The sequence below is a fragment of the Apteryx rowi genome, unplaced genomic scaffold (genome assembly GCF_003343035.1).
Source record: "Apteryx rowi isolate R43461 unplaced genomic scaffold, aptRow1 scaffold_243, whole genome shotgun sequence".
NCBI lineage: Eukaryota > Metazoa > Chordata > Aves > Apterygiformes > Apterygidae > Apteryx > Apteryx rowi.
Window position 1 is genome coordinate 806,322 of NW_020448786.1, and position 25,580 is coordinate 831,901.

A 25,580-nucleotide genomic window follows, 5' to 3' on the forward strand; every position below is an offset into this window, starting at 1 on the left:
ATGATCATTCACTGGCTTCAGTAAATTCTGCCAGAATAATCAGCATTTCTTGCCTACTAGTCCCTTGCTAAAGTGATTCCTAGGCTGCCATTTCCAACCATTGCCATTAGTAGGACATATCTTCCTGAACTCCCATCCTTCAGCCCAGCTCCAGGCCCCACACAAGGACTCCCAAACAGCAGAGGAATGGGCCCACACAAAGCAAGGGCTGGATACAGCCTGTCCCTGCAACCAACATGCCTGCACCAAACTCTGTGCATGTATAACCTCACATTATTTTGTGCCATCATCTCCAAATTCATCATGTCAGACAGCAAAACCAGGCAAGTTTTATCCTTATGTTCACTACTGATCACTTACAGTACTGCAAGCATGAAGGCTGAAGCATTTCTACATTTAGCAGCAGGCACTCCAGTGCAAGGCAGTCCAACCTCCACATTACTGCACACAGTAGCAGCACTGCTGAGCCTCACCTAGGCAAACGCACCTGATTCCCTACTGCCAGTTATTTATCCTGGGCTGCAAAGGCTATTATTTGACTCAAATAAAAGTAAAACACAAGAACTTACATGGCTGAAAACTTGATTCTGATCCAAAGCAGCACATGCTGGTTGAGGTTTAACCACAGAGGATGCCATGAGTCACATCAGTGTGGCAGGCCCTTCCTCCTCTTGGAGACGTTTGCATCAAGCCATTTAGCACAGGAACAAGAAACAAGTAACAAAAGGAAAGACTGATTTTGAATTTAGTCTTTTTCCCCTCATGCTTCAGCAGCCATATTCCATGTAACCAGCTTGCAGGCTCACATGCTCCTCTTGTTGAGCAACTGATTTTCCTCATTAGACATTATTAATTACACTGATCTTACAGTCACTAACATGTAACAGAGGCTGATAGGACCAAATCTTGAGCCAGCCATCAACCTTACTGCTGCTTTTGCAAAAAGCCTCAACTTCTCTGATTCAAAGAGGTGCCACTAACAAACAGCTTTTCTAACTTCCTGCTCTGCTATCAAATGACAAGCACTCAGGTGCAGTTGTTTACACCTGGAGCTCATGGAAAACAGCTGAAAAAGGAGGGCCCAAATGCAATGAAAGGTGGGAGGGAGACCATATATGCTAAGGGACTTCCCTCCCTCTCCCCCACCCCGGAGCACAAAGACCCCCTCCCACTAACGAGCAAATCATGCTTTCTCTGTTAAGCTGCTCTTTCCTTAACCCCAGGAGCAGTTAGAATTCAAGTGTTTTTTCTGCCTGGGCAACGTTCACTGTCAAGGGTGTCACAGTAAAAAGACCAATACTGATCATAGAAAAGAAAAAAAAAACAATTCCAGTAGAAAAATAATTTAATAAAGGGATAAGTTTCAAGAAAATATCTTTATAGTAACAACATTTTAAGTAAAATGTCCACAAAAATATACATGTCTAATGTGATTATACATAAGTTTTCTGACAGGTCCTGTTTTAAACTTGAATCAGTCCACGCAGGTTTTGATTTAGGAGAAACCTTCACTGCTATCAGGCTTCCTGGGATATATCAGTTTGCACAACAGAACCATAGAGAAATGTTTTCTAACTCATTTTAGGCTCACACAAATAAATTTTGAGTTGATAACAGTTCAGAGGAGATCAGGTTTTACCATATCATTAAAAAAAAAATTAAACGCAAACAAGCAAAACAAAAGAGGTCAGCCACCTAAGGGACACTATCAGCCAGAAACATCAACCCTATGCTACACACCACACTTAACACTGACGCAACCAGAAAAAGAGAGCAATGAAGGAAAGATGCGCAAAAGAGAAGGAAAGAAACCAGCACAGGCAGGAATTGTGAAACTTGCTACAGCAGCGGGCTATAGGGAAGCTAGGTAAAGCACACAAGAGACCAATGTATTCCTAGAAACCAGACAGCTTTGAAACAGGAGATAAGCTAATTGCATGGAGATGGAAAGGAATCAGTAGAAAAAAGTTTATTTCTTATTTTTCCAAATGGCTATTGAGCTGCAGAAATACCAGGTCTATCCCAAAAAGTCCTCACCAAGAGTACGAATTCAGCTGAACAGCTCCAASTTTGATGCACTTCCAGAAGGAGAGAAAATTATGGTTACAGAAATTAAAGGATGTAAGAGTACAGTAGAAAATAAGGAAAACACATTCCACCAGCAGAGGACAGAAAGGAAACACTGAAGAGGAGGAGATGTCAAACAAGGGGTATCAGTTTTGTCAAAGGGAAATGCACACTGAAAAAAAAAAAAGAAAAAAAACCTAAAACCCATCCCATAGAAAGCAAATGGAAAACTGCTAAAGAAATAAAGGACACACATTTTCCAAAAGGTTTTTTGTTTTTATAATCAAAATTTTTTTTACATAGACAACTGAAACACACCAATATTTTGTGTGAAAAATATTCTTAAATAAACTTTGCTCGTTCTGGATTTTTSTACATTCTGATATACATATGTAACAAGGTTTATGGCACTGTAACCAGGATCAAAATCATAAAAAGGAACAAAATAATTGCTTTCATTTATCCTTTCTGAACCAAGCTGGCTGCCATTGCACTATTAAACTTTAAAAATTATTATCTTATTATTAGTGGGCAGCCAACCTAATCGGTCTGAACACTCAAAACAAATCCCAAATTATTATTGCACAAGAAGCCAGTGAAGGCATATGGCATAGAATGATCAAAGTCCCTTACTGTTAAAACCTTACACCCCAAAATAGAAAAATAGAACTGGAACATGAAACACACCAAATAAACTTTTTTTTTCTTCTTTAGTTTGACTCAGGAGTATGAAAAGTGCCTTGCAGACTTTTTAAGCTGCTCTGATCTCCTTTGCATCAGTGAGCATTTTGCTAAGTTATCTCTAGCAAAGCCTTTGCAGAATGAAGGCCCTTATGTTTCGGGGAGTTTTCTCTGCTTTGTTTTGGCTGTTTGTGTTTTGTCTTCAACTTAGATTTCTTCAGTCTATGAACCTGCACAGACTACTTAGCCATAAACTCTACAAGTAGCTGGAGAGGAGAAAAAAAGCCCAATATTTCTTCTTCTTGTTTTGATTTTTAAAAGTACTGCTTTTGTTTCCAAAGCCTCCCTCCTTTGTCAGTTCCTGGGAAGGAAATCACAACAGCATTCCAAACACTGCAAAGTGCTTGGATCTCTTTTAAAAACCTTTCCTTACAAAAAAAAGGTTTTTATTCACAAAAGTTTTGCCACAACTCCCCCCCCCCAAAACCTAAAAAGAAAAACCCACAACCCACCCATCACTGCCCTAAATCAGGTGAAGAATATGTTAATCCCTTCATTAACCACCTCCTTGTAGCTTCACGGTCACACTACAGTTTCTACGCCAATCAACTTTGGTGTGAGAATTCGTGGTGTAACGCCATTATTTAGATCTTCTTCGAACTCCAGTAACTGCCCCATAAAGTTAAGATTAGGAGAAATGATTGGTCGTTTGCCTTTTACAAATTTATAGGCATCCGTCATGGTCATGCGTGTGTGCTTCATTAAGTATGCTATAACTATGGTGGCAGATCGGGATACACCAGCCTGGCAGTGAATTAGAAGACCTTTTCCACACTGGTGAGCTTCCTCTGGAAACGAGAAAGAAAGAAGAAAGTAACATTTTTGCCAGTCTGCAAATCAGAAAATCTCAATGCAATTAAGAGTAAAGAAAAAAATTTAAGACGGTGAAAAATCCCTTTTATCTGTTTTTTTTTTCTTTTTTTTTAAATAAGCACAGTAGCCTCTCCTCCCCTTCCACTCCAGCTGATCTTCCCTAAGGATTTCAGAGTTGTTCAACGTGAAACACACAGGACAGTCTAACACTGAAGATCTTCATATTTGCTTATGTCTCTTTATTAGATCAACTATACATTCAGAGACACTGTTGCACTGCTTGTGTGCACTGCCAGGAAGTATTTATTTAGGAGGTCAAAGCCTATGACAAAGAAGTAGGCAGCCTGGACTCTATTTCCATATCTGTCACAACCTGGCTGTGTTACCTTGGCATCTTAACTTCCCCATCTTTCAAAGAGAGCCATCCCCTTTCCAAAAACAGGTATTTTCAGATTCAATTCATAACAAAAATATATTTATTTCAAAACCTTATTATTTGAGCTTTTTACTAAGTTACTCTTGAAATGAGCTTCCACCGGGCACTCTTCTATAGCATCTCTGCAAAAGTAGCAGTTTTATCTTTTTATAACTTAGCAAGACTCCAGCAGTGCTGGCAGGAGACTTCAAATAACTCCTCACTTCTTACTGCGTATCAAGTTCTGTGCGTTTCTACTTATTCTCAGCCCCTCAGCCCAATTTTTTTTCAACTTCAGCAGTGTGAAAAGGGTATTTGCCATCACTGTTCCTAACTGATTTGCACAGAGCAACAAACACAGCTGAACGCTGCCTCTCCAGAAGTTCTCAGGGACTGGTGAGGAAGGGGCAGGGGAGGCACAACACAGCCATGGACACATACATGCACACACATGCGTGCGTGCGCACACACACACTCTCCCCCTACAAAAAGATGCATCACCTACACAGAGGGATACAACACGGGCTAAATGTAGGGAGGACACAGCTCCTGGAATAGCATGGTGGTAGGACACGAGAAATAAAACACAGTCACTACCATGCTACCTTCATCTCCCACATCTTGTTTTTAAAATGGGAGATAAAACTTTTAAGATGCAAAACTTTGATAGATTTCTTTTGTTCTACTCTGCAGGAGAAGCATGAATTTAGTTTGCAAGATTTTGTGTGAAATCCAGCCAGACCGAAAGTAAGGTGCATCTTTTCCAGGTGCAGTGATGTTTCAATCAGCTGAGGGTACCAAAAAGAATGGACAAAGAAGTTTAGCTTGTATTATGAAAGCATAAATAAAGCCAACTTTCCTCCAGATATTTTTGCCAGTTAGATTTAAGAAAGCTGAAGCTCTGTAACTATATTTTTTTCCTTGACACACCTTCTCAGAGAGTTTTTGATGATTTTACTTCCTATGGCTTTAGTCTGATCTAAACCTGGGTTTGGTTTTGTTATTTTATTTTTAATTTTAATAAATATATTTAAATAGATGTAGGCTGATGATCGGCTGTTTAAACATTTCTACACCTCCTCAAATGCAATTTGAAGCTTATACTAAGGAAGAGAAGGCTTTGACTAATTACTTTCCTAGCTGGCTAAATGTGCTGTGGAAAAAAAACCCCATGGAGAAATATTTATTAAAAACAAAGACAGACCCTCAAGCTGCAATTATTAAAAGGAAAGTAAAATGGTTTTGAGACACTTTCTAAACCCTTTCAGAGCAAGGCTATTTCCTCTGCCCTTGGCTAGGTATAAGCCTCATACTACCTTTGCATGGTTTCAAGAGCTCTAACCTTGTAGATCTCATGGATGCGGAACTTTCCCTCCTCTCCCACCCCAAAAGATGTTAATGGAGTTTTGCAATTTCTTTATGTAGGCTTTGCCTGCTGCATCTCCCTGTTTTACTGAATTAGAAATCTAAGGTTTTACTGGATTTCCTGACCCAGCTTTTCTTCCCAAGAGATCGATGCAAGACTCCCTTTCCCCTGTCTGCAGGGGGCTCTATCCCTTCACTTTCCCTATGGAGAAGGCCTTTGCCTTCCCATGCATACAGTAATAATTTGGAGGGACTCACTGGGTAAGCAAGGGGAAGGGGAGGGGGGGTGACAAGGGCAGATCTGCTTTCATATGATGATTTCCTGAACACTACAAAGCAGGTAAATGAACACCAGGACAGCTTTCTCTCAGCAACCTGGCAACACTACTGGTAGAGTTGAGGTTGGGTTAGGAACCATAGGAAAAGTTTGGTCCTGGGTAGAGATCCTTCAGTACCCTGCACTGTAGAGGCAGGATGACAGTCCCAAGGGCTCCTCCTAGAAGACCTCTTAACAGTAAGAGTCAAGTTTTAATGTTGCACCCTTTCAGCTGAACTCCACTGTAAGGAGTACTCTGCTTGTTCATCCTCACTAAAATGCAGTAACTACAGTTTGTTATGTCAGTGAATTGACCCTCCATCTCCCACCTCGCCAGTCAAGATACAGCAGGACCTGTCTGCCTTGGAGCAGAGGCTCCCACAGTGTCCAGCAGAAGGCAACACCAGATGGGCTCAGCACACCCTGCACCTGGATTTCCCAAGACCAGAGCGCAGTGCTTGCTGACCCTGACAGTGCTTCCAACATGAGCAGGTCTGAATGTACCCACACTCCAAAGCAAGTGCCATAAACTGTGGATATTTGCAAGCAGGGAAAGGAACAGCTCCCTCCCCACAGCCCCAGCATGTTTTAGAAAACAAAGGCCATGCATGCTGATTCAGGGCACTGCAAGAGGCTGAGCTCCACCCATGCACTGCAGGAAGCTGTGCTCATGAAGGTACAGCCAGGCACAAGGGAAGGCCCTCAGAAGTTTTCAGTGTTATTAACTGATGCCCTCATTGAAGGAGCAGCAGGTTACCAGACCCGCTGAAAGAGGTAGCCTGGCTTTAGAATAGATGAGCACACCACAAAACTTGGGTGAGGAGCATGTTATGTGGATCATACCAAGGTTAGGAGCAACATGTGGGTAACACTGACGGATTAGTTCTTCAGCAATATCCCCAACTTCAGATGGAGCTGCATTTCTGTGGTGAACTCCCTCATGAGGCATACAGTGTTTTGTAGACTATTAACACAATAGTTTCCATCACTGCCCACTCACCCACACATACACACCAAAGTTACCACCTCCATTTATTTTACCATAAAACTTCTGAAAGTTTATCAGTTTTCTCTTGAAATTAAGTTAGGAGAGACTCAGCCTTCATTAAAGATAGCAACTAAGAAAAATTGACTAGAAGTTACTGTCAGACTAGAAGTTAAGTCAGGCCTAAGAAACATAAAGCAATTAGGAAGAGGAGATAAAAATCTCAGTTTTGTCAGGGTTCCTGAATCTGGAGCTGAAGTTAGGCATCACTATCAATGGATAAAATCATACCCCTAAGCTACTTAAATAGGAGATGCCGAAAAGTGAAAGTCAGCAGAAACTAGGTACTCAGCATTTCTGACAATACAAGCAAAAGTAAGTATGGCCTTACACAGCCTTTGGAGTAGTTAGTGAAGCACAAAATTCATTCAAGATTATTATAACAGGTAAAAACAAGCATTTCCAATCAAGGATAATTACCAATGAATTCAAAAGCCTCTTCAAAATACTGCCTGAGATTTTGCTTGTTGCTGTCAGTGGCCGGGAGCCGCTTGTAGTTGAATATGCCTTTCTCGTAATGATACAAGGGCAGGTGGGTGGTCACATTGATTACATAGCCTATGTTCAACCTCTGCATTTTCTCCAAGTCCTGAGCATCGTGCTCGTTTCCGAGGAAGAGGAAGGGCAGGATGGGGGTGAGCTCGGCATTCTCGATGTCCGGCGTGGTGGGGATGGACTGAGGTAGCGTGGGGGGCACCGCAGACGCGCCGCCGCCTCCCCCTTCAGGGCACTCTTGCAGCTGGAGGGAGTTGTCGCAGAGGTTTTCGTGGTTCTGCTTGAAACTGCTGAGGCCGCCTGGGAAAAGAGACCAAGCAGATAGTGCTATTAGATACCTCGAGGTAGGCATGGCTCTCAGCTCGCCGCTCTGGACCTGCCTTCCCTCAGCCGTACACAGAACGGGTATCGTCAGGACAGGACCCAGCCTCTGTTGTCCCCCCCACCATTGTCACGGTGGCTAATGCTGACAACAGAAGTGAATCAGCAGCAGGCATTGCCCTGGCGCCGCCGAGGCTGACGGTGCCAGAGAAACACGCTCGCAGACAAACACATCTCTGTGCAACATCGGTACGCTGGGGCTGCCTCACCTACAGGTCTGTGGGARGAGGTGAAAGGAAAAAAGGCACTTATCCAAGACAGAAAACATTCTCGAGCCACAAGCAAAACAGCTAGAAGTACCAAAGCAGAACAGCAAGTCAGCTGGAATAGGTCTTTTAACTTCACCTGTTCACAGCCACTGTCTATTTATTTGCCAGAGGGCAGTCCTGCAGGGCACCTACAGAGCATAATACTTCTGAGAAGCGAAGGTCAGAACACGGAGGGTGTAGCTCATTCAGACTTCACTCTGGAGAACAGTACGTGTTTGTGCAGTTGAACAAAAGAGCACCACTCCTCATAACATAATAGTGACTGAGGTGCTTGCTTAACATGTGGCAAACAGCTCTCCTTTTTCTGCCCCGGCTGCCTGAAAATATCTGGCAAGAGTTATTTTTAGGGCATTAATATGGATTGGGAAATGGATCGGAGGGGGAAAGGAAAAAGAAATTTTTGGCTCAGCTTTTCCCTGGCTCTATTATAAGTTATGTTGTTGGATTTTCTTTTTTAAAGCAGCATTTTTCCTTTTTTCAGGAGGGTGGCTCCACAGAACTAGAAAGAAAAGGAGACGTTCTTTCTACACCTCATTCAGCGATTACATCAGYCCCAGGCTCCCCACCTGCCTGGTTTCCATAGTGATTATACAAAGCATACAATGACATCAGCTGGCATGACATCAGCTCTTTGAGTGCAAACAATACAAGAAGAACTACTTTGTTTAAGGCCTTTGGTACAACTGCGTTCCTGGGAGCCAATGATGTAATGCTAACAGGTGGCTTGGGTTTGCCTTTGCCTCCTTCAAAAGAAAAAGGCAGAAAGAAGAAATGCAATGATGTCCTCCTGCCTGCGTGTAAAAGTATGTTTGTGTTTTACCAGGATACTCGGAGTAATGCACCACATTGAGGCAGTCCAAGTGTTCAGATTCAATCGCACTTAGTTAAATGTAAGCCAAAAACGCAGGAGGAGTGGAAGGGGAGGGGGGAAAAGAACTACACTGAAGTTACTAGAAGGAGCTACGCTAGCCAAAATAAATGCTGAATGTCACCATCCTGCTTTTTTAAAAAGGTTATTTATTTTTCATGGTTTTTTTTTCCACAATGATCTACCAAAGGAAGATTTTAAAACAGAGATCAAAACATGTTGTCACATGGGCTTTGGACCAGATACAACAAAGGACTTCAATGCCTAAGTCTCAAGTATCACAAGACCAAGTGTCTAAGTGCCTGTCCTGCAGCATGGAACCCACCCAGGCCATCTCAGCACCCTACACAGTACATGCTGGGCATGAGACATCCCTGACCAGGTCACAACCACTCAGGGCTTTGAGAAGGTAGATGCTTAACTAAAGCCTGCAAACACACAGACTGTCTATATACCCAGAATCAGCCAATAGGGAGGAAACGAGGCAGGTTTGGATCCCACACTGATGACAGAGGCAACCCCAGCCCTTCATCCTGGCTCCAGGCACTCATAGTTCACAGTCCCGGATCCTTCTTCTAAGGGCAGGTTTTCACACCTTTCCTTTCAAGGCTCAACTTACAAGCAAAGGAGGATTACTGCTTCCTTTTCTGTATTTTCAGCTCCTTGAGCACTCACCCTGGCTCAATTCCCTCCCCCACACTGAGGGGATTCAAGTCCTCATCTCCCAGACAGCATTAAAACCACCAGCCACTGCTGTGGGGTGGAAGTGCATGCCAGGAGAACAGACACAGGAGCAGCAGCTAAACACATCTCACTCAGCCTTGTCAAGAACAGAGCACTTCCAGATGTACACAAGGATGCATATATTATAGAGCTACAAAATCTTCACAAACAGTGGTGGCACCTATGGAGCTTTAATACTTTAAGGAAAAGTTAAACCGGGTCTGCCATTTTAGCCCTAAGCACCTGAAGTCCTGACCTCCTCTTCTAATACTTGTGCCTGCCCTGCCCTCCCCACCTTTAAGTCTAGACTTCTGTCCTTCACATGCTATTAACTCACTTTTTCAAAAATCCAAGAATTATTCAATTCACAACATGCAGAATATTTCCCCTGCCTCAAAACCATGCTTATCTTCAGCTGGTTCTGCAGTTTACAGGACGAGGAGCAAACATCTACCTTAAAGATCTCTACTCACAAAGTTAATAACAGGAGAGCAAGAGGAGAGGAAGAGGAAGGACAAAAAGTCTTGAGTTCATCTGACAACTATATCATCTGGCCTTGACAGGATCTTCTCAGGAAGCTCAAGAAAACAAGTGTGACCATGGCCCCCAAACTGAAAATGTCTGAAGTCTCATCCAAACCAATAGCCCCAGCCTTGAGTTTGGGCTAGAGGCTAAACCCTAAACCACATTCTAGTATTCTCAGGCCTGATCCAACATTTATCCTGCTTTTACACAGGCAAGCAATCCATTCCCCTTAAATATTTCTGTTTAAACAATAACCAGAGCGTGTTAGGATTCCCAAGAACACCCCTGAAGAATAAGCAGCTTGGCCATAGTCACTACAGCCTCAGTGCTTGTTCTTCACCACTTCCCCAGTCCTCTGGCCATAGGCAGAGAGGATCCTATTGCTTCATCCCTCAGGTACCGATACACTTGTTGTGTGGCAGACACCATCCTGCTTCTCCAGCAGCCTTGTAAGATAAGGCAGAGCTGGAAGGTCTGGAGAAAGCTCTTTCCTCATCATCTATGCATCTTTCTTCTGGAGCCTCCACCTGCCCTGTCAACTAGAAGACGCTGTTGCTCCTATTGCCAATTCTTCCTCAGTGCTGTGTGAGAGCTTGGATCCAGCAGGTGAAAACAGGGAGGAGAGGACAAGAGATCATTATATCGTGCAGAATTCCTCTATCACCACACCCAGAGGAGAGCAAGAGGAGGTGCCACACAACCCTTACCACTCCAGCAGGGTTGCCAGGCCGAAGGATGGGAAGGGGATCCGAAATACAGCACGTGGAAGATGCCCAAATACCATTACTGTGCAGCAGCTAAAAAAAACATACAATAGCCTCATCAATTTCTTTCCTGACATCCCTCAGTAAAGAGGTCACCCTTTCCTAATGTCAGTCCAAGAGATTCTCAGAGCACTCATTCCAGAAACTATGCAGTACTGGGTAGAGGATTAAGCTGAACTAGCTCAGACACATGAACAAGGAAGCAGTGGGCAGGAACACAGGTGCCTGGGAAGGATGCAGCCAGATGTGGTCACAGAGGGAAGATTAATTCTGAAACCAACAGCTAAGAGCTTAGCGTGGTTCTGTAATGTAATAGTGGTCTTACATGCCTCAAAACAAGATCTAGCCAGCCCACAAGCACTGTTTCCTTACTCCACTCACCCTGCAGTTAGCACACAGGATCCTAGTTGATTTATGTGGCACTAATGTAATTTAAATGGAGCTCATGTATGCATAGTGCTCAGGTTTGTCACACGTTTAAAAGAATACTTTCCAAAAAAGGCCCAAATGAAGTCCTTTATGACCAGTGAGAAAAGGGCACAGAGTCAAGAAGGGATGAATATTCCACCAGCATGTTATATAAATATAACGCACAGAGTAATTCAGGGGTGTCTGCATTTCTTTGACAGGTGGCTGCTATTTCATTGTTCAAAGTCTTCACCTTTAAACAGTGGGGGAAAGGAGGTGGGAAAGAAGAGGCAATACCCAGAGAAAAGGCTGGTATTTAGCTATAGCAAGTCTGATCTAAGAGTTCATTCATGAAACTCAGTGAGGACAAGAACCTGTCTATATCCCCGCTACTCACAGAAACTTCAGAGCACAAGGAAGCTGGAGGTATGGATTTAAAAACACATCAGTTGTGGCCATAACAGAATCTGTTGTGTGACCAAAGCTGTTCAAGCCTCCCAAAACCTGGGACAAAAAGGAGGCGTTACAGTCAGCAGTAACAGGGAGAGAGCATGGGTGAAAAGCAGAATCTGAAAGAAGTCTCTCACTAATAAAAAAAAGTAAGCTGCAATTTAGAAGCAGCTTTTCAGCTACTATTTGCAATACACACAAAGACCCATCATATACAGGTAGCCTAAGCATGCAGGCAATATATCTATCAGAAAAGACCATTAGCATGAATGGCAGTGCAGTTTGAGCTACAGCTGTGAAGCCTAAACTCAGATGGGTAGTTACCTTTAATGAGACCACTCAGATTTCAAGGTGCAACACGTCAACAGAAAACAATATGCCAGCAGCTAGATTACTTACTAAGTGTTCACTTTTACAGAATGTAGTGTTTGTAACCAGTATCTTCTAGCTTTAAACATACCCTTTAGCTTTAATTACCTATGCATAGTAAAACAACTTCACCCAGTTTGATGCATCCCATGCACTGATGCTGAGAACACGCTAACTGCTTTTGTGCATGCTCTGCTCCAAAATGGATGCTAGGCAGGTTTTCAAAGGGGCTGAATCTCCCCAGATCCCAGCAAAGTCAAGGAGAGGCAAGGATACCCACTATGCCTGGAAATCCAAGGTATTTTTCCATAGGAACGTGGAATCAAGGAAGCAGGATGCTTCAAGACAGACAGCCTGGCCTGCTATCTAGTGAAACACATCCGAAGCCAGAGCACTCCTGTTAGTCACTGATGTGAAGAGCCAGAGATTTTTACAATTATCACTACAGAAGCTGCATGACATATTCCACCGTGCTATCCTGCCAGAACAGTTAGTAAGTGACAACAGACTTCCGATTGTCTGAGATGTCAAAACTTTTAGCAAGTTTCAAGTCAGCACCATACAGTCCAGCTATTCAGACTTGTTTGTTCAAGCTCTTTGCAACCATCTGCCCATAAACATCTTGCTTAATGCTTCTCAAAACCCCCCGCCGAGCAGCGCCGAGGCAGCAGCTGCACACAGATTTCTGACCTCCAAAGTCACCCAGGAACTCCGGCCTTGCACTACTACTAGGAGGCCAGGTGAGCAGCTGCACAGGAGCCAGAGCAGCTCTGGTGTTTGCATAAAAGTTATGCCAAACATGGTGTCTGTCATTTACCATCAGAAAAAGGTTAACATGATGCAAGACAGACACAAAAGACATGGCAGGAAAAAGACAATCAGCTTTTACACGGGACCATGACCACACAACTGGAACAAGCATCTTTAAAGAAAAGAAAAAACACATCTTTTTTTATTTTTAAGAGAAGGCAAAAAATAAAAAGGCAGAGTACGGTGACATCTGCCCTCCTTTGCCATGCCTTCTGTGATACGTCTTTCAATCATCACTGCTGCTCTACAGCAGGGTGACCATATGCCATAAATTCCTATTCTAGCTTATGTTTTGGTAGATTTGCAATGTTTCCTACCTGAAAACAGGTACTTACCCCACTATAAAGGGAGTAGGTTACCTAGGCTGGTTTTTTTTTTGTTTGGTCTCTGTGCTTTTTTTCTTACAGAAAAAAAAAAAAAAGGTTCCCTCCCTCCCCCCCCACAATAGAAAGAGAGTTTATGCAGAGGCAGTTACCAAAATACCCTTACCATCAAGCAATATCTATCCTACCTTTGCATTACCTCATTCATGTGGCCATATACACTTTGTTCTGAGAGTGGCAGGTACTGGGTGTTCCTGTAACAACTACAAACAGGAACATTTTTATACATGACAGACTGCAGATGTGGAATCCACATTTAGACAGAACATGTGATCCCTAGAGACAAACAAACCTTTTATATAGCTTTCAGAGCTATTCAGATGGACTTCTGGATCCACTCATCCTTGATTATAATACTACAAAGCCATTTCAAAAAATAAAGGCAACAGAAAAGTAGAAATCCCACAATGCTGTGAAGTAGCAGCAGAAGACATATTCTGTCTGCAACTTTCACCAGGGAGCCCCAGAGACTTCAGCGACACATGGGTTGTGTTAATAAAGCTGTTAACGTTTAAGAAACAAACTCAAGTTCTTGAACACCCACTCAGCACGCTTCCTCTCAGTACCTGCACAACAAATCCAGCTCCTATAGCTAAGTTTGACTATGCTTAAAGTTGAAGTGTTATAGCTTAAGCTTTTCAGGCATAAGAGGAACAGGAAAGAGAAGATATTTGAACAATCGGTGCGTATCTGTTTAAGATGACGCTTTGCATTTGTGCAAGTACAGCCTGTTCCTTTAAACGTGTGACCTCATTTATTTACATTACTGCAGAAAAGCACTGCCAGAAGCAACAGCTGATGACAGTCTCATGTATTTTTCCACTAAGACAACAATTAAACTGCTTCTGTGTTATTAATGAACAGATGACTTTGTGTCAAGTTGATTCGAAGTGCAGGATGCCTCAAGGTTAAGCAAGCGCAACTTCAACGTGTAAAAATAGCAGCACGCTGCAGGCCAGGTACTGCCCTGCTCTGTGCCAACTGCCCACTGAGGCTGCCCCTTCCTACCACGCAGCAGGGCCTGGACCCACAGGGCCCCAGCACTGTGCCGGCCAGGACAGGCTTGTTCCGTGGGGAGGATGCACCCCACTTTTAGCGGCGACCCAAGGTCTCGCTGCAGGGTGGCACCTCGATGCTGAGCCACCACAGCAAGACCGCAGGTGCGGGGGAATGTTCTTACTACCCCGGGGAGGGCACGCTGCAGACCGCAGTGCCAGCTAGGGTATATGAACCAATCTGGGTCATGCTGTTACGTATCTTACTCAAGCACTGACAGAAGACATGCTTATCTTCATGAGGGCTTCCTTATCTTTACCCCTTTGGCTCAGACTACAGCCCCACACCACACACCCACCGACTTCATCAGGCAGCACTACCTTCCCTGTGCTGACCTTCATTGAGCTGGCTTACAGATGGCCAAGGCTGGCTGAGCTGATCTGGACATAATTGTTTGTGTCACCCAGGTCACAGGTATGCTGGGAGCACTTCCCCAAGCAAGGGGGAACCAGAGCACTCTGGTGCCGCGGCGCTCTGAGGGATGCGGTTCCTGCACCAACACGGGAACACTTTTAGCAGCAAATCCATCACAGCTTCCTTGCTTCCCCCAGAGGAAACGAGCTTTACAGGGCAAAGCAGAATTTTACCAGTGTAGGCCAAATCCACCCTCAGGATGTTGTCTGATCCCACAACAACCACCCAGATCATGCGTCTTCATACCTCTAACCAACAAAGCCATGCCTGCAGAAGTTTATAGCACAGATACAGCCTTAACTCTACTTGAGAGTATCTATGGAAAGTCCTGTCTTCCTTCTGCAGAGGGATCAGTTATGGTTTTTGGTCTCATATAGTCATCTCTCAGGCTTTTCCTCTGCTGAGCAATTCCCAGCTCCTCTCCCTATCTCTTTGTTAAGATGACAGGCACTGAAATCAGTAACTTTGCCATTGAAGGCATTAAGTCTTACAGTTGAATCACCCTCCAGAAAATGGCTACTAGATAAATTCTTGCTCTTCTAACTCACTATTTACAAAGATATGAGCAATGCTCATGGAAGATCCATTCTTGAAAGAAGCACAATCCTCAGAGCCCCATGGGTTGGGCATTCAGAGAAAGTTTTTCTAAATGAGTGCTGATGCATTCTGTGGCTTGCAAGACAGACTCCGCTCCAGCTTGCCAGGTAGAGCCCCCCCAGAGCCCAAGCATTTGATACACAAACCCAGAGAAAGCAGCAAAACCAAGCTGTTAAGCGAAGCCACAGATCCCTTTTCCAGCACACTAACAACCAATGGTGGAGTCTGCAACCTTTAAGGGAGGGGAAAAGAAAAAAAAAAAATCACCCAGAAGAGGGGATTTAAAGAGAACAGGAGCCAGACACAGGGCAAAACTATTCGCACTCAGTTGATACAAGATCTTTTAATGCATGGCCATAACCAAACCAGAGGTCCATCCATCCTACCATCTTGTCTCCAACAACACCAGTAAGCAGAAGTCAAGGAAAGTAAAAGCAGATGGGAAGCACCTTTCACTCTGCATTTCTCCTCCAGCCCTCCCTCAGCCTCCCATTACTTCCAGCTCGAGCAGGGGTAGTTCTACAAGATATCAAAAGCACTATTAGGGCCTGGAGGCACTGGTGGGGTGCCTGGAGGGTGAGAGCAAAAATAATCTTGTAGCTGAAGATCTAGCCACCACGCTTCATCACAGCTGACGCCATTTCAGCCATAGCAAAGAGCATTCACAGTACATATTGGGGATCATTCTCTGCTCATTCTGAAGCACTGAAGAGACACTGAAATTCCCTACGCACCATGGACAGACACTTTCCTTGCTGTATACCAAGACCTTCCTTGCCCAAGCAGTACTCCCTCTCTCTGCAGCAGGCTGGAAAGGACCTTGCTTCCGTAACTCTTCCAAAGCAACGGAGCTAATTCAAGTACATCAGTTCAGAAGTGTTTATAGTCTCAAAGACAAATTTTTTTCTCCTTACCACAGCTGTTCCCAAGTGGTCAGTGTCCAGACTGTTCATGACTTGCCCTCACTGCTGCAGAAAGCTTGAGTGCTGCCCCATGGTTGAAAATAGTGTACTTGGCCCACATAGCAGGAAGCAAGAGATGAGAAGGGCAACTCCCCTCTGCCAAAGGAAGTGGGGACCATTCAGACCACGCTCGCCCAGACAGAATTACAAGCAACTCCTTTGATTTCAGGGGAATTGTACCTTTTTTTTTTTTTTTTTTTTTTTTAAACATAGGAGGGAGACTGAAATGAGGTCAGGCTCACAACAGGGGGAAACCCATCCTTCTGCAGTACAAGGAGAACACAGTGATACTGAGAGTGTTTTTATACGTTACAATTTCTGCTGTAACAGAAGGGAAAATTCATAACTGCAGCTTCATTCAGTTCCTCGGAGCAGAAACTTCTACCTCATTCACCATCCTTTCACAATGTAAGTATCTTTTCCTGGATTACACTTGCCTCAAGAACCTACACAGATTTTGGAATGGGGCAGCGGGAAGGGCACAAGTGACTGAAGACTTTACTTCTGTTGCTACTAACAAGTGAAATAGGTCTTGCTTTCTGATCTTGCAAGCATATTTCTCACCTGCCAAAGTTTGCCTGCAGCAGGTTCAAACAACCCATTGCAGGGTTTCTTTCCGCTATCACCCACACAGCATTCAGTATCAGCCTTGCCACAAAAGATTAAGCTTTAAACAAACAAAAAAAGTAGAAGTAAACATAGTTCACAAAGAACAGCTTCCACCTTGATACACTCAATCTAATCTAGTCTCCCCCTCTAATCAAGCTGTCAACAGCACTTCAAAAAAAGCAAAACTGTGCATTCCACAGAACTTGCAAGGTCAGTTTTTTTCCGTGTGGGAACTATCCAGAGAGGTTGGTTTATAGGCAAATTCTGGCCTAAAGGAGTTACAAGAACACCCTTGACATTATTGCTTTGAGATCCCTTGAAAAGTCAAGAGAGTGACACAGGATAAAAAGGATAAGTTTCCCTCCACATCAACACACACACATTTGCATGTTATTTCTAAATTCATCTCAGTGCTGCTCACACCTCTTGCCACAGCATATCCTCTCCTACCGGCCTCTTGCAATCTCTGATCTTATCTACTTTTATTTTGCACTTTGACACCAGTAACAGTGCAGCCTTCTTTCCTGAAGGACATCACTGGCAGAACTAGGCCCTCTTCCCCCCTATTCTGAGGCAGGAGAGAGGTCACCAAAAGCACCTGCGCCAAGTGACACTGGCTCTGCCCAGCTCCCCTCCCTGCTCTCATTTCCTCCACAGACACTTCTCTGTGCTGCCCCTTCTCCTACCATTTTTCCTACCACCCTCTTAATCACATTTTCACCCATTGTGCCTCCCACTTCTAAACGCATGACTTGGTGCATTACAGCGCTATCTCACATTGCTTTGGTTTTCACCTTCCAAGGACCACAAGACCACACAAATTAGTTCTGATTAGGAACAAGCAGAATAGTAGGCTTTTACCTGTCACTGGGGGAATATTTTGGGGTGGTTTTCTTTTTTTTCTTTTGGTCTTAAACTTGGTTTTGCCTCCGACCCTAAGTTTTGTGCCCAGACTGCCTATGCAAGTCTGTTCACATTCCAATACACACCTCCCTCCCCTGCCTTATTCACCAGCTTTTCCAAAAGATGCTCTTAATGCTTCTGGACTACTCACCAGCTCTTCCAGGAGATGCTGGTGATATTTCTGAACTATATTTCTCAAACCAAATTTGAGAACAATGATTGCAGTTTTGTAACTGGAAATCCCCCATAAGCTGGGTGAGCACAGTCTGCCCATTTGAGAGAAAAAGAGCATTCACAGGAACAAACTACATGACAGCATCCTTCAAAGCACCGAGTTATTCTTAGGGAACAGTCAGGAAGGTGAAAGAAGAGAAGGAATGTTCTTACTTTTGGTTAAAGGATTAAGTTGTATATAATATGTAATTGGGAACAAGAAAAGAAATCCCATGTCCCAAACACACTACTGTGTGATTTTACAGCAACAGATGACGATTGCACTTATACTCTCTGGAGAGCAAGCATTTAAAGCAGAAACTGAAAATTACTCATTACAACTTTTCATAGCAGAAGTATGCTTTCCTATGGGGATTTAAGCTAACATGAAGTCCAATTAAATAATCACTGGAAATGTCAGTGTAAACCCTGAAGGAACACATACTTCTACTGTGAAATGCTCCCACTGGAAATCATATTAACAAAAAGGTCATCAAGAAATGTTAAAGCTATGTATAAAGGAGGCAGGTGAAGTGAGGGGGGAGGGGGAGGGAAGAGAAACTATTTTAATGCAATAAAGATACCACAAAAGGTTTTACATTGACAAAGAGCTACAAGTCTGCTTTCACAGACAGAGGGGTAGGGCAGACCAGACCAGATTTGCCTGAAATGCCAGGGTTTTTTTGTTTTTTTGTTTTTTAAACCTATTATCAATTCTTTCCTCTGATCACCCATCACTGCACGCATCCATAAAGCAACTTGCGCATTTGCCCTTCAATGCAGCTTCACCTGGAGACAAGCAGCAACTGGTGTGATCATGCACTGGCATGCGAGAGCATGAAGGCAGTGCAGAGGGCACTGGCTCAGCACATTTGAAGAGGGATCCAGGGACCATTTCAGAGGGATCCAGGGACCATTTCAGAAGTCTGCAGTCCTGGATGTGTAAGAGTGGACATTTTGTTTAATTTGCAAGTTTTAGAGAACATTGACATTTTCATGGTTCAGCCTTTTTTTTTTTTATTATTATTCGATTTACCCTTCCAAGGACAACTTCAAGACAGTTTCATTCTCGTGATAGAGCAATCCAACTTGTTTCTTCTGAGAATGAAGGCTCTTTTCCAGTTCAAACAGCTGCTGCTCTGCATCAGAAACACCATCAACATATAGCATTGACATGAAAAGGAAACAGGGTGCTGCTATACCACACCAGCATTAGTGTGAATTCCATTCATGCCTACTGGATCTAAATCCTTGCTTAAAATGAAGAGTTTCTATCCTTTTGGCTAGAAGCTAATAATACCTGGCTCTCATTTATCACTTTCCAGCAAAATATCTCAAAGCACGTGGGGAAAAAAAAAATCCAAAAATAAAGGACACTTTCTTGGTATAATCTAATATCACTTTTTGTGGCCAAAAATAAAAGCAGCAAACTACTGGTACTAGCCAAGCACAAGCCATCCCCCACCCTGCCATGTAAAAATCAGGGCCAGCCATTCACTGCCACTTGAATCACATATACTTCAGAGTTGTTGACAGATGCAGGCTGAGGACCACCACAGCGCTGAGCATCTCATGTATCTTTCCCACCTCACAGCAATGCTTCAGCAGCTGAGCACCCAGCAAATCACTCCTTCGTCCCAGCCCTCAGAGGAAATACTGTGCTCTCTTCGTAGGGCATGCAAACAGGAGAACTCAATGGAGGAAACCCAAGTCAAAGAAGGGATATGTATTTACCGTAGAGGAGGCAGCTCAGGAGGTGCTGATTTCTCTTTTGTGGGAACGAGCTCCTGACTCCCATTTCAGCCTCGCCTCACCCAGAAGCGTCCCCTGTGCAGGCAGGGCAACCGAGCAGGGAAGCAGGACTGAGCTGCTGGAGGGAGTTTTCAGGCAGGGGCACAGCCTGCATGCAAGGACCCTCTCCCGGAGGGTTTCAACATCTATTAAAGGGAGTAGCCTGTTTTCAAGCTGGCTGACTGCAGTTCGTCTGTGCAGGAGGAGTACTCCCTGCCACTGTGGCAGGCCCCCCTGCCCAGAGAAGAGGCAGCCCGCAGCTTCCTACCCACAGGCCCCTGCTGCCGCCCGGGTCAGGTCACAGCATCGCGCTGGCCAGCAGCAGCCCTGCCACGTGACTCCACAGTGGTGTCACTCCACCAGGGCCACCATTCGCCTTTACCGCCTGCCCCAAAGCCAGCCCAGAATGAGACCACAGGTGAGATGCTTGAAGCCACAGCACAGCAGCATACCCAGGGCTGCAAGTTTCCCACCTCGGACTTTTTCCAGGCATTCCTAGATAGAATAAGTAGCAAGCCCTGAGCCAAGCAGTTGAGCTGCCTGAATCACACACACGCCTGCAGCTGGCACAACAGCAACAGCTGCACACACAAAGGTGCATTTGGCCACATTTGTCACCAGGAAGCTCAGAGAGACCATGGCTGCAAACCAGCTTCTTCTGACATCTCCTTTGTGCATCCTCACCTCCCGTGCTGCACCTCCTCTTCATAGCAGAAGTATGAAAAAGAAAGGAAGATGATCCTAATGGCCAAACAGGCAAGGAAAGACCCTAAAAAATCCAAGGCACAAGAAAAAAAATTGACCCAGTTTACATCTCATACTCCAGAATCAAGAAAAACTGCATGCAATGCATGTTATCCCTTGATAGAGATAATACTGCCTAATATTCGCCTACAAAGGACTAACTTGCAGCTCATTTTATCAATGTGCAAAATTCATATATGCTCATATATATAAGATTAACCTCAGGTTAAAAGAGCACATTAAGTGTTTTTATACTTAAAATATGCTAGCAAATTCCAAAAAGCAGCAAAAGGCTTATCCTTAGTTTCAATTGAGTGGATGGCTAGAACTCCCATCATCTTAGAAGAGACCACAGACAAGAGGAATTAAAGAGTCCATCATCAACACAATACACGTCAACTGCTTTAACAATAGCTTTTGTTTTACAACATGATTGGCCAGTTGCCTTTACAAGGTTTAATATCATGCTTTGGCACAATAAACAGACAGTTGAATCAACTAATGTGACAGAAGCTTGCAAGTTATCTTCTATTTCCAAATCTTTCAAAGTTATTGTAAAATATATATGTTAACTCACATGCATGTCCAGATGAGAGGTGACATTTTTTCTTATTACCTTTAATTAGAAACAGTTCTTCACTGTTGCAGTGAATCAATCAGGAATTAATTTGGACATCCTGGAGATTTTTTTTTAAAGCCAGAGCATAGTAAAAAGTCAGAACCAACATGTTCACATCACTTTTTTTTCCTTAATTTCCTCCTTCAGGGCCATTATCTTGGAAACAGAATGAGGCATTAGTGCAAAGCAGTATCTAATGCTTGTGGGAACAGTGGCTGCTGCCCCACAGCTACTGAAGAGCATTTGTGTCCCCTTGGCAGCAGATGCTGACAGATTTAGAGTCCCCCCAACAGCACCAACCTTGGACTCCTCCAGTGGGGACAGCCCAGGGCAAAGACATGAGCTGGCCAGACACAAGCCAGCAGAGCTCTGGATGTAGTCTAGCTGGACTAGCCTTGCATTGCCCCAAGCAGCAGGAATCAAAGGCTTATTACTTTTGGACAAATGGGACTAGGTGGCACCTAGACCCCCAGCTAGTAGAGCTACAAGGTCCCAATTACTCCCTGGAGCTTACTGGCTCGGGTCTCTCTGCACACACATCCATGGGAGTTCTGACATTTTCCTTGGGGCACCATTAAAAAACAAGTGGCAAGAGATCATAAAGTTGTGCCCTGTCCAGATTTGGCCTTTCTACTATGAGTGCAGCTTTCCTTTAGAAAGAATATAACTGGCTCTCCAAAGCAGAGGGAAAGACATGAAAACTATTTCAAAGAACACAAAAATCCTAAACACAAACCAGAACCTACAGTTATTACTTTAACAAAGATGCACTGTTAGGGAAGGACGGGAAGAGGATACCTGCAAGTCGCTCTCCCACTTCTGGCAACAGGCAGATGTGTTGTTCCAGGGCACTACCATGACTGTGAATGACTCTGGGTCAATTACATTTAATACTGACCATAATAAGAGACATTAGCTCAGTGTTACAAAAGGTGTGGGGGAATGGGGTGAGAGAAAAAGAAAACCCAGAGAGATTAAAATGACTTGTCCAAGGCCTCACAGCAAGTCTACTGTGCACGCTTAGTCACAGAAGTTGCCATTGCCAGGTCTTGGCCAGAGCACCCCATTATCTGCACGCAGTGTAGATAGCCAAATCTCTAGCCAGATCACCAAATCTAGCCTATGCGGTGCAGGAGAGGGACTTGCTTCTCCCATCCGCCCCTCTCCTTCAAGCCCCAAAATGATGCTCTCCAGGTCCAGAATGTCTAAAGGGACACGTGCTGCCTGGGAACCAACAGCCTTCAGAGCAGGAGGAGGATGCACCAAAACCATCTCTAGTGGGCTAAGAGGATTCCAAGCACAAGCGTGGCTTAATCGTAACTATTATTTTAAGCAAAACATTTCCTGTACTAAAAAGTCACAAGGCATTAAAAATCCCCACCGCTTTCCTACTGAAGCTACTGGGGCAAGAAGTGTCAATCCAGCCACAAAGCACCAAGCAGAGTGCAAGCACCCCAGGACCTTCCAGCCACAGAAATAACCCTCCTGCAACATTTTAAAAATAGGAGCACTGCCCCTTCATGTGTACTTTCTGTGGCAGCTTCCTGTTCTGCCTCMACACAGGATGCACCGAGAGGCACAGCCAGTACTATTAGCCAATTTTCTAGCCTGGCCTAATCCTGCAGCACTGGCAGACAAGAGCTTTACCACTACAACTATTATAAACATGTTCATTGGATCAAAACCACAGCTTGGAGGTAGAAAGACAACTATCTGAAACACCTGCCAGACGAAGTTGACGCAAACAAATGCGATGCTCCAAAAGGAATCTTTATCCAGCGTTCTCTCAATAGGATCTTTGCCAGCTCTTATAGTTTTTAGGGGATGAATGGAAGAGTGAAAGCCATGATATCTGGCATTTTTCTTTAAGCCCTGGCTTACCAAGCACCTTTGTGCTAATGAGAACCCCTGATTACTGTAAAAGTTAAACTTTTTTTTTTTTTTTTTTTTAAGGCACAGAGACATTTAAAAACCCTCAAGACAGATGCAGTAAGTACCTTGTAAAAAAGCTCCATGCAAACAAGGGCTCATGATAATCAGGTCAACCTTGTGGTTTCTCGAGCCAGTGTTCCTCAGGCCCACCAGAGAATTCCCCGCAAGGCCAATGTGCCAAACAATCTTTTGCACAAAGGGAYAAAGCATTAGATCATCTTTATGGTTTAATCATGATCTATTCAACAAAGCATGATGTCTTCTGTAGCCCTGCAGGCCCTGTTGAATATTTGAGAAATATTTCTCTCATGGTTGGTTGGTAAACACACAAGATAAGGCAGAATTAAGACTGTGTGCATGCTGCTATTTATGGCATTTATTCAGTTTCTTGCATAAATAAAACTAATTGTTACATGGCTTTTCACAGAGTGGAGAAGGAGTCACAGCCTATAGACAAGTGGTTGATCCCCCATTTCAAGTGCCCCAAAGTCACAGCAATCTTATCAAGAACTGTGTTCCTAAGCATAATAAAAACCATCCAGTCGCTGCTTTAAATGGTGGGGGCGGGGGGAAGCATGTGTGCGCCCTAAAAACAAGTCTGTCTATATTGTTAACATCCAGACATCATTCAAACCCCAAATACAGCTACGTTTTTATTATTTTTGAGGTGAGTGTAACCTGTTTGAGAGGTACAGGTAAAAAAAAACAAAACAAAAAAAAATAGAAAAAACATCAGCAAGCAGGGATTTCACTAGTAAATAGACTGTCACATCTTCAACAAGGTAAGAGGAAGGACAGCACATTAGGCATTCAGCTATTCATAACCCAACTTCTGTCTGCCAGGAACACTGCAGGGGATACCCCCAGAATTTAACAGAGCTGAAGTCAGATTTTTTCTTCACTAACGTTAAGATATTGGCCTAATGAAACTATTTGCTTCTTAATTCTTAGTTTGATTTCCAAGGGTATGAGACGCTGGACAGCTAAAGGAGGAAAACAAACAAAACAAAGAAAACACACACATATCTTTTTTTCCTTCCTCTTCCCCTCTTTCCAAGGCAGTGTCTTTGCTTTTTTCCCCCTCAAGGACAGTAAAACATGACGGGTACCGGTGCATGCCAGCACATCAAATTCTAAGATGCCATCATCTGAGAGGAAATGCTACACTTCCCATTACTGTTGAGCAGGCATAGTTTAGAGGTACACAGAAACAAATCGGTGCAGAAGCATCGATTTGAACTACAGAAATGTTATGGTTTCGACARCATTATTGTCCAAGTTTTATCTATGCATATACATATGAGTATACATACACAGCTAGTTTTCAAATGTTAAGGCCAATAAGACTGTCTATTCCAGTGGAGAAAGATATGATTTTAAGCTCCAGCAATCAGACTAAAAACCAAAGGTGAAATTTCAGCCCTAACAGAGCCAGCAGAAGTTTTTCCTGAGTGACTGATGGGGCCAGGTTTCTCCTGTAGCATAGGCAGAACACACTTCAGTTTCAACACGCTGGATTTTAAACATGCATTACTTAACACTTAAAAATACACATTTCCCTATTAGTATCATGACCTAATAATTATTCAGTGTCCTTTGAGATCTCTGGTGGAAATAAATGCCAGACACGTTTTGTTGATCAGCTGGTTTCATCGACCATTGCGTCGAGTTCTGCTCTCAGTTACACCTATGCAGTGTAATTCAATTAGGGTTTAAAGCAACGCTGTCATTGTGGAATTATACAAGTATTTGCAACAGAATATGACCAGGTCAGGTACTCCACAGGCAGTCAATCATAATACTTTGTATTAACATGGGACAATGTAACATGGGTACTTATTTCTTTTACAAGTCCCTTGGTCCCTTTGCAGTTGTTTTAACTTTGCTGATATGCTACTTCAGTGAGGTAAGAGATCTGAAGTTATTCTTAGACCATGGCAGCAAGCATAAAGTGGTTTGCTGGCAAGTTTTATACTCCTTGCTGTAATGAGAGCTAGTCACTTCATTTGTTTTCCCGTTAGATGAGCAATGCAAAAAACACAAAGCCAGAGCATAAATGAGCTCCTTAAACCAAGAAGAAGAAAARAAAARAAAAAAAAAAAAAAAAAGAGGACCAACTAGTTTTGATTGCCACTGGTCGGTTCCTCCCCTGCCCCCCCTTTTGCCCCACTCCAGTGATTGGTTTACCTTGGGCACGATGTAACAGAATTTTTAGCAGACTTGAGTTGTGCATCTTTGCTTTTGAACTCAATTTTTCTCTGCAGTCATCAAATAGAGAAGCTTTTTAAGGCTTCTGCTGCTGGGGCTCAAAGGCAGAGCAGGAAGGGTAAGAATAAAACAATGCTACTAGACACTGCTTAGGAAGACAAAGGCAACTCTTCTTGTTTTAAAAGCTGCTGAAATGTTTTGGCACAGATGTTTCAATTTTTCATTTTCGGTTAAATTTAATTTAACTTAAATTTAACTTGAAAAAGATGCTTAACTCCAAACCTAAACATTTCATTCTCAGTAAAATAATACTTTTCATTTGAAT

The 25,580-nt window shown here is 43.5% G+C and overlaps 1 protein-coding gene across 1 annotated transcript in view; it reads right to left on the reverse strand.

Moving 5' to 3' along the window:
* Nucleotides 1-2,322: 2,322 nt before the first annotated feature.
* Nucleotides 2,323-25,580, reverse strand: part of DUSP10 (dual specificity phosphatase 10) — a 29,190-nt gene continuing 5,932 nt past the window's right edge. The window contains exons 2-3 of the mRNA XM_026066575.1: nucleotides 7,183-7,557; nucleotides 2,323-3,596 (exon numbers count right to left, since the gene is read on the reverse strand). Of these exons, the coding sequence (XP_025922360.1) occupies nucleotides 3,331-3,596; nucleotides 7,183-7,557 (641 nt within the window). The 3' untranslated portion in view covers nucleotides 2,323-3,330. The remainder of the gene's footprint in view (nucleotides 3,597-7,182; nucleotides 7,558-25,580) is intronic.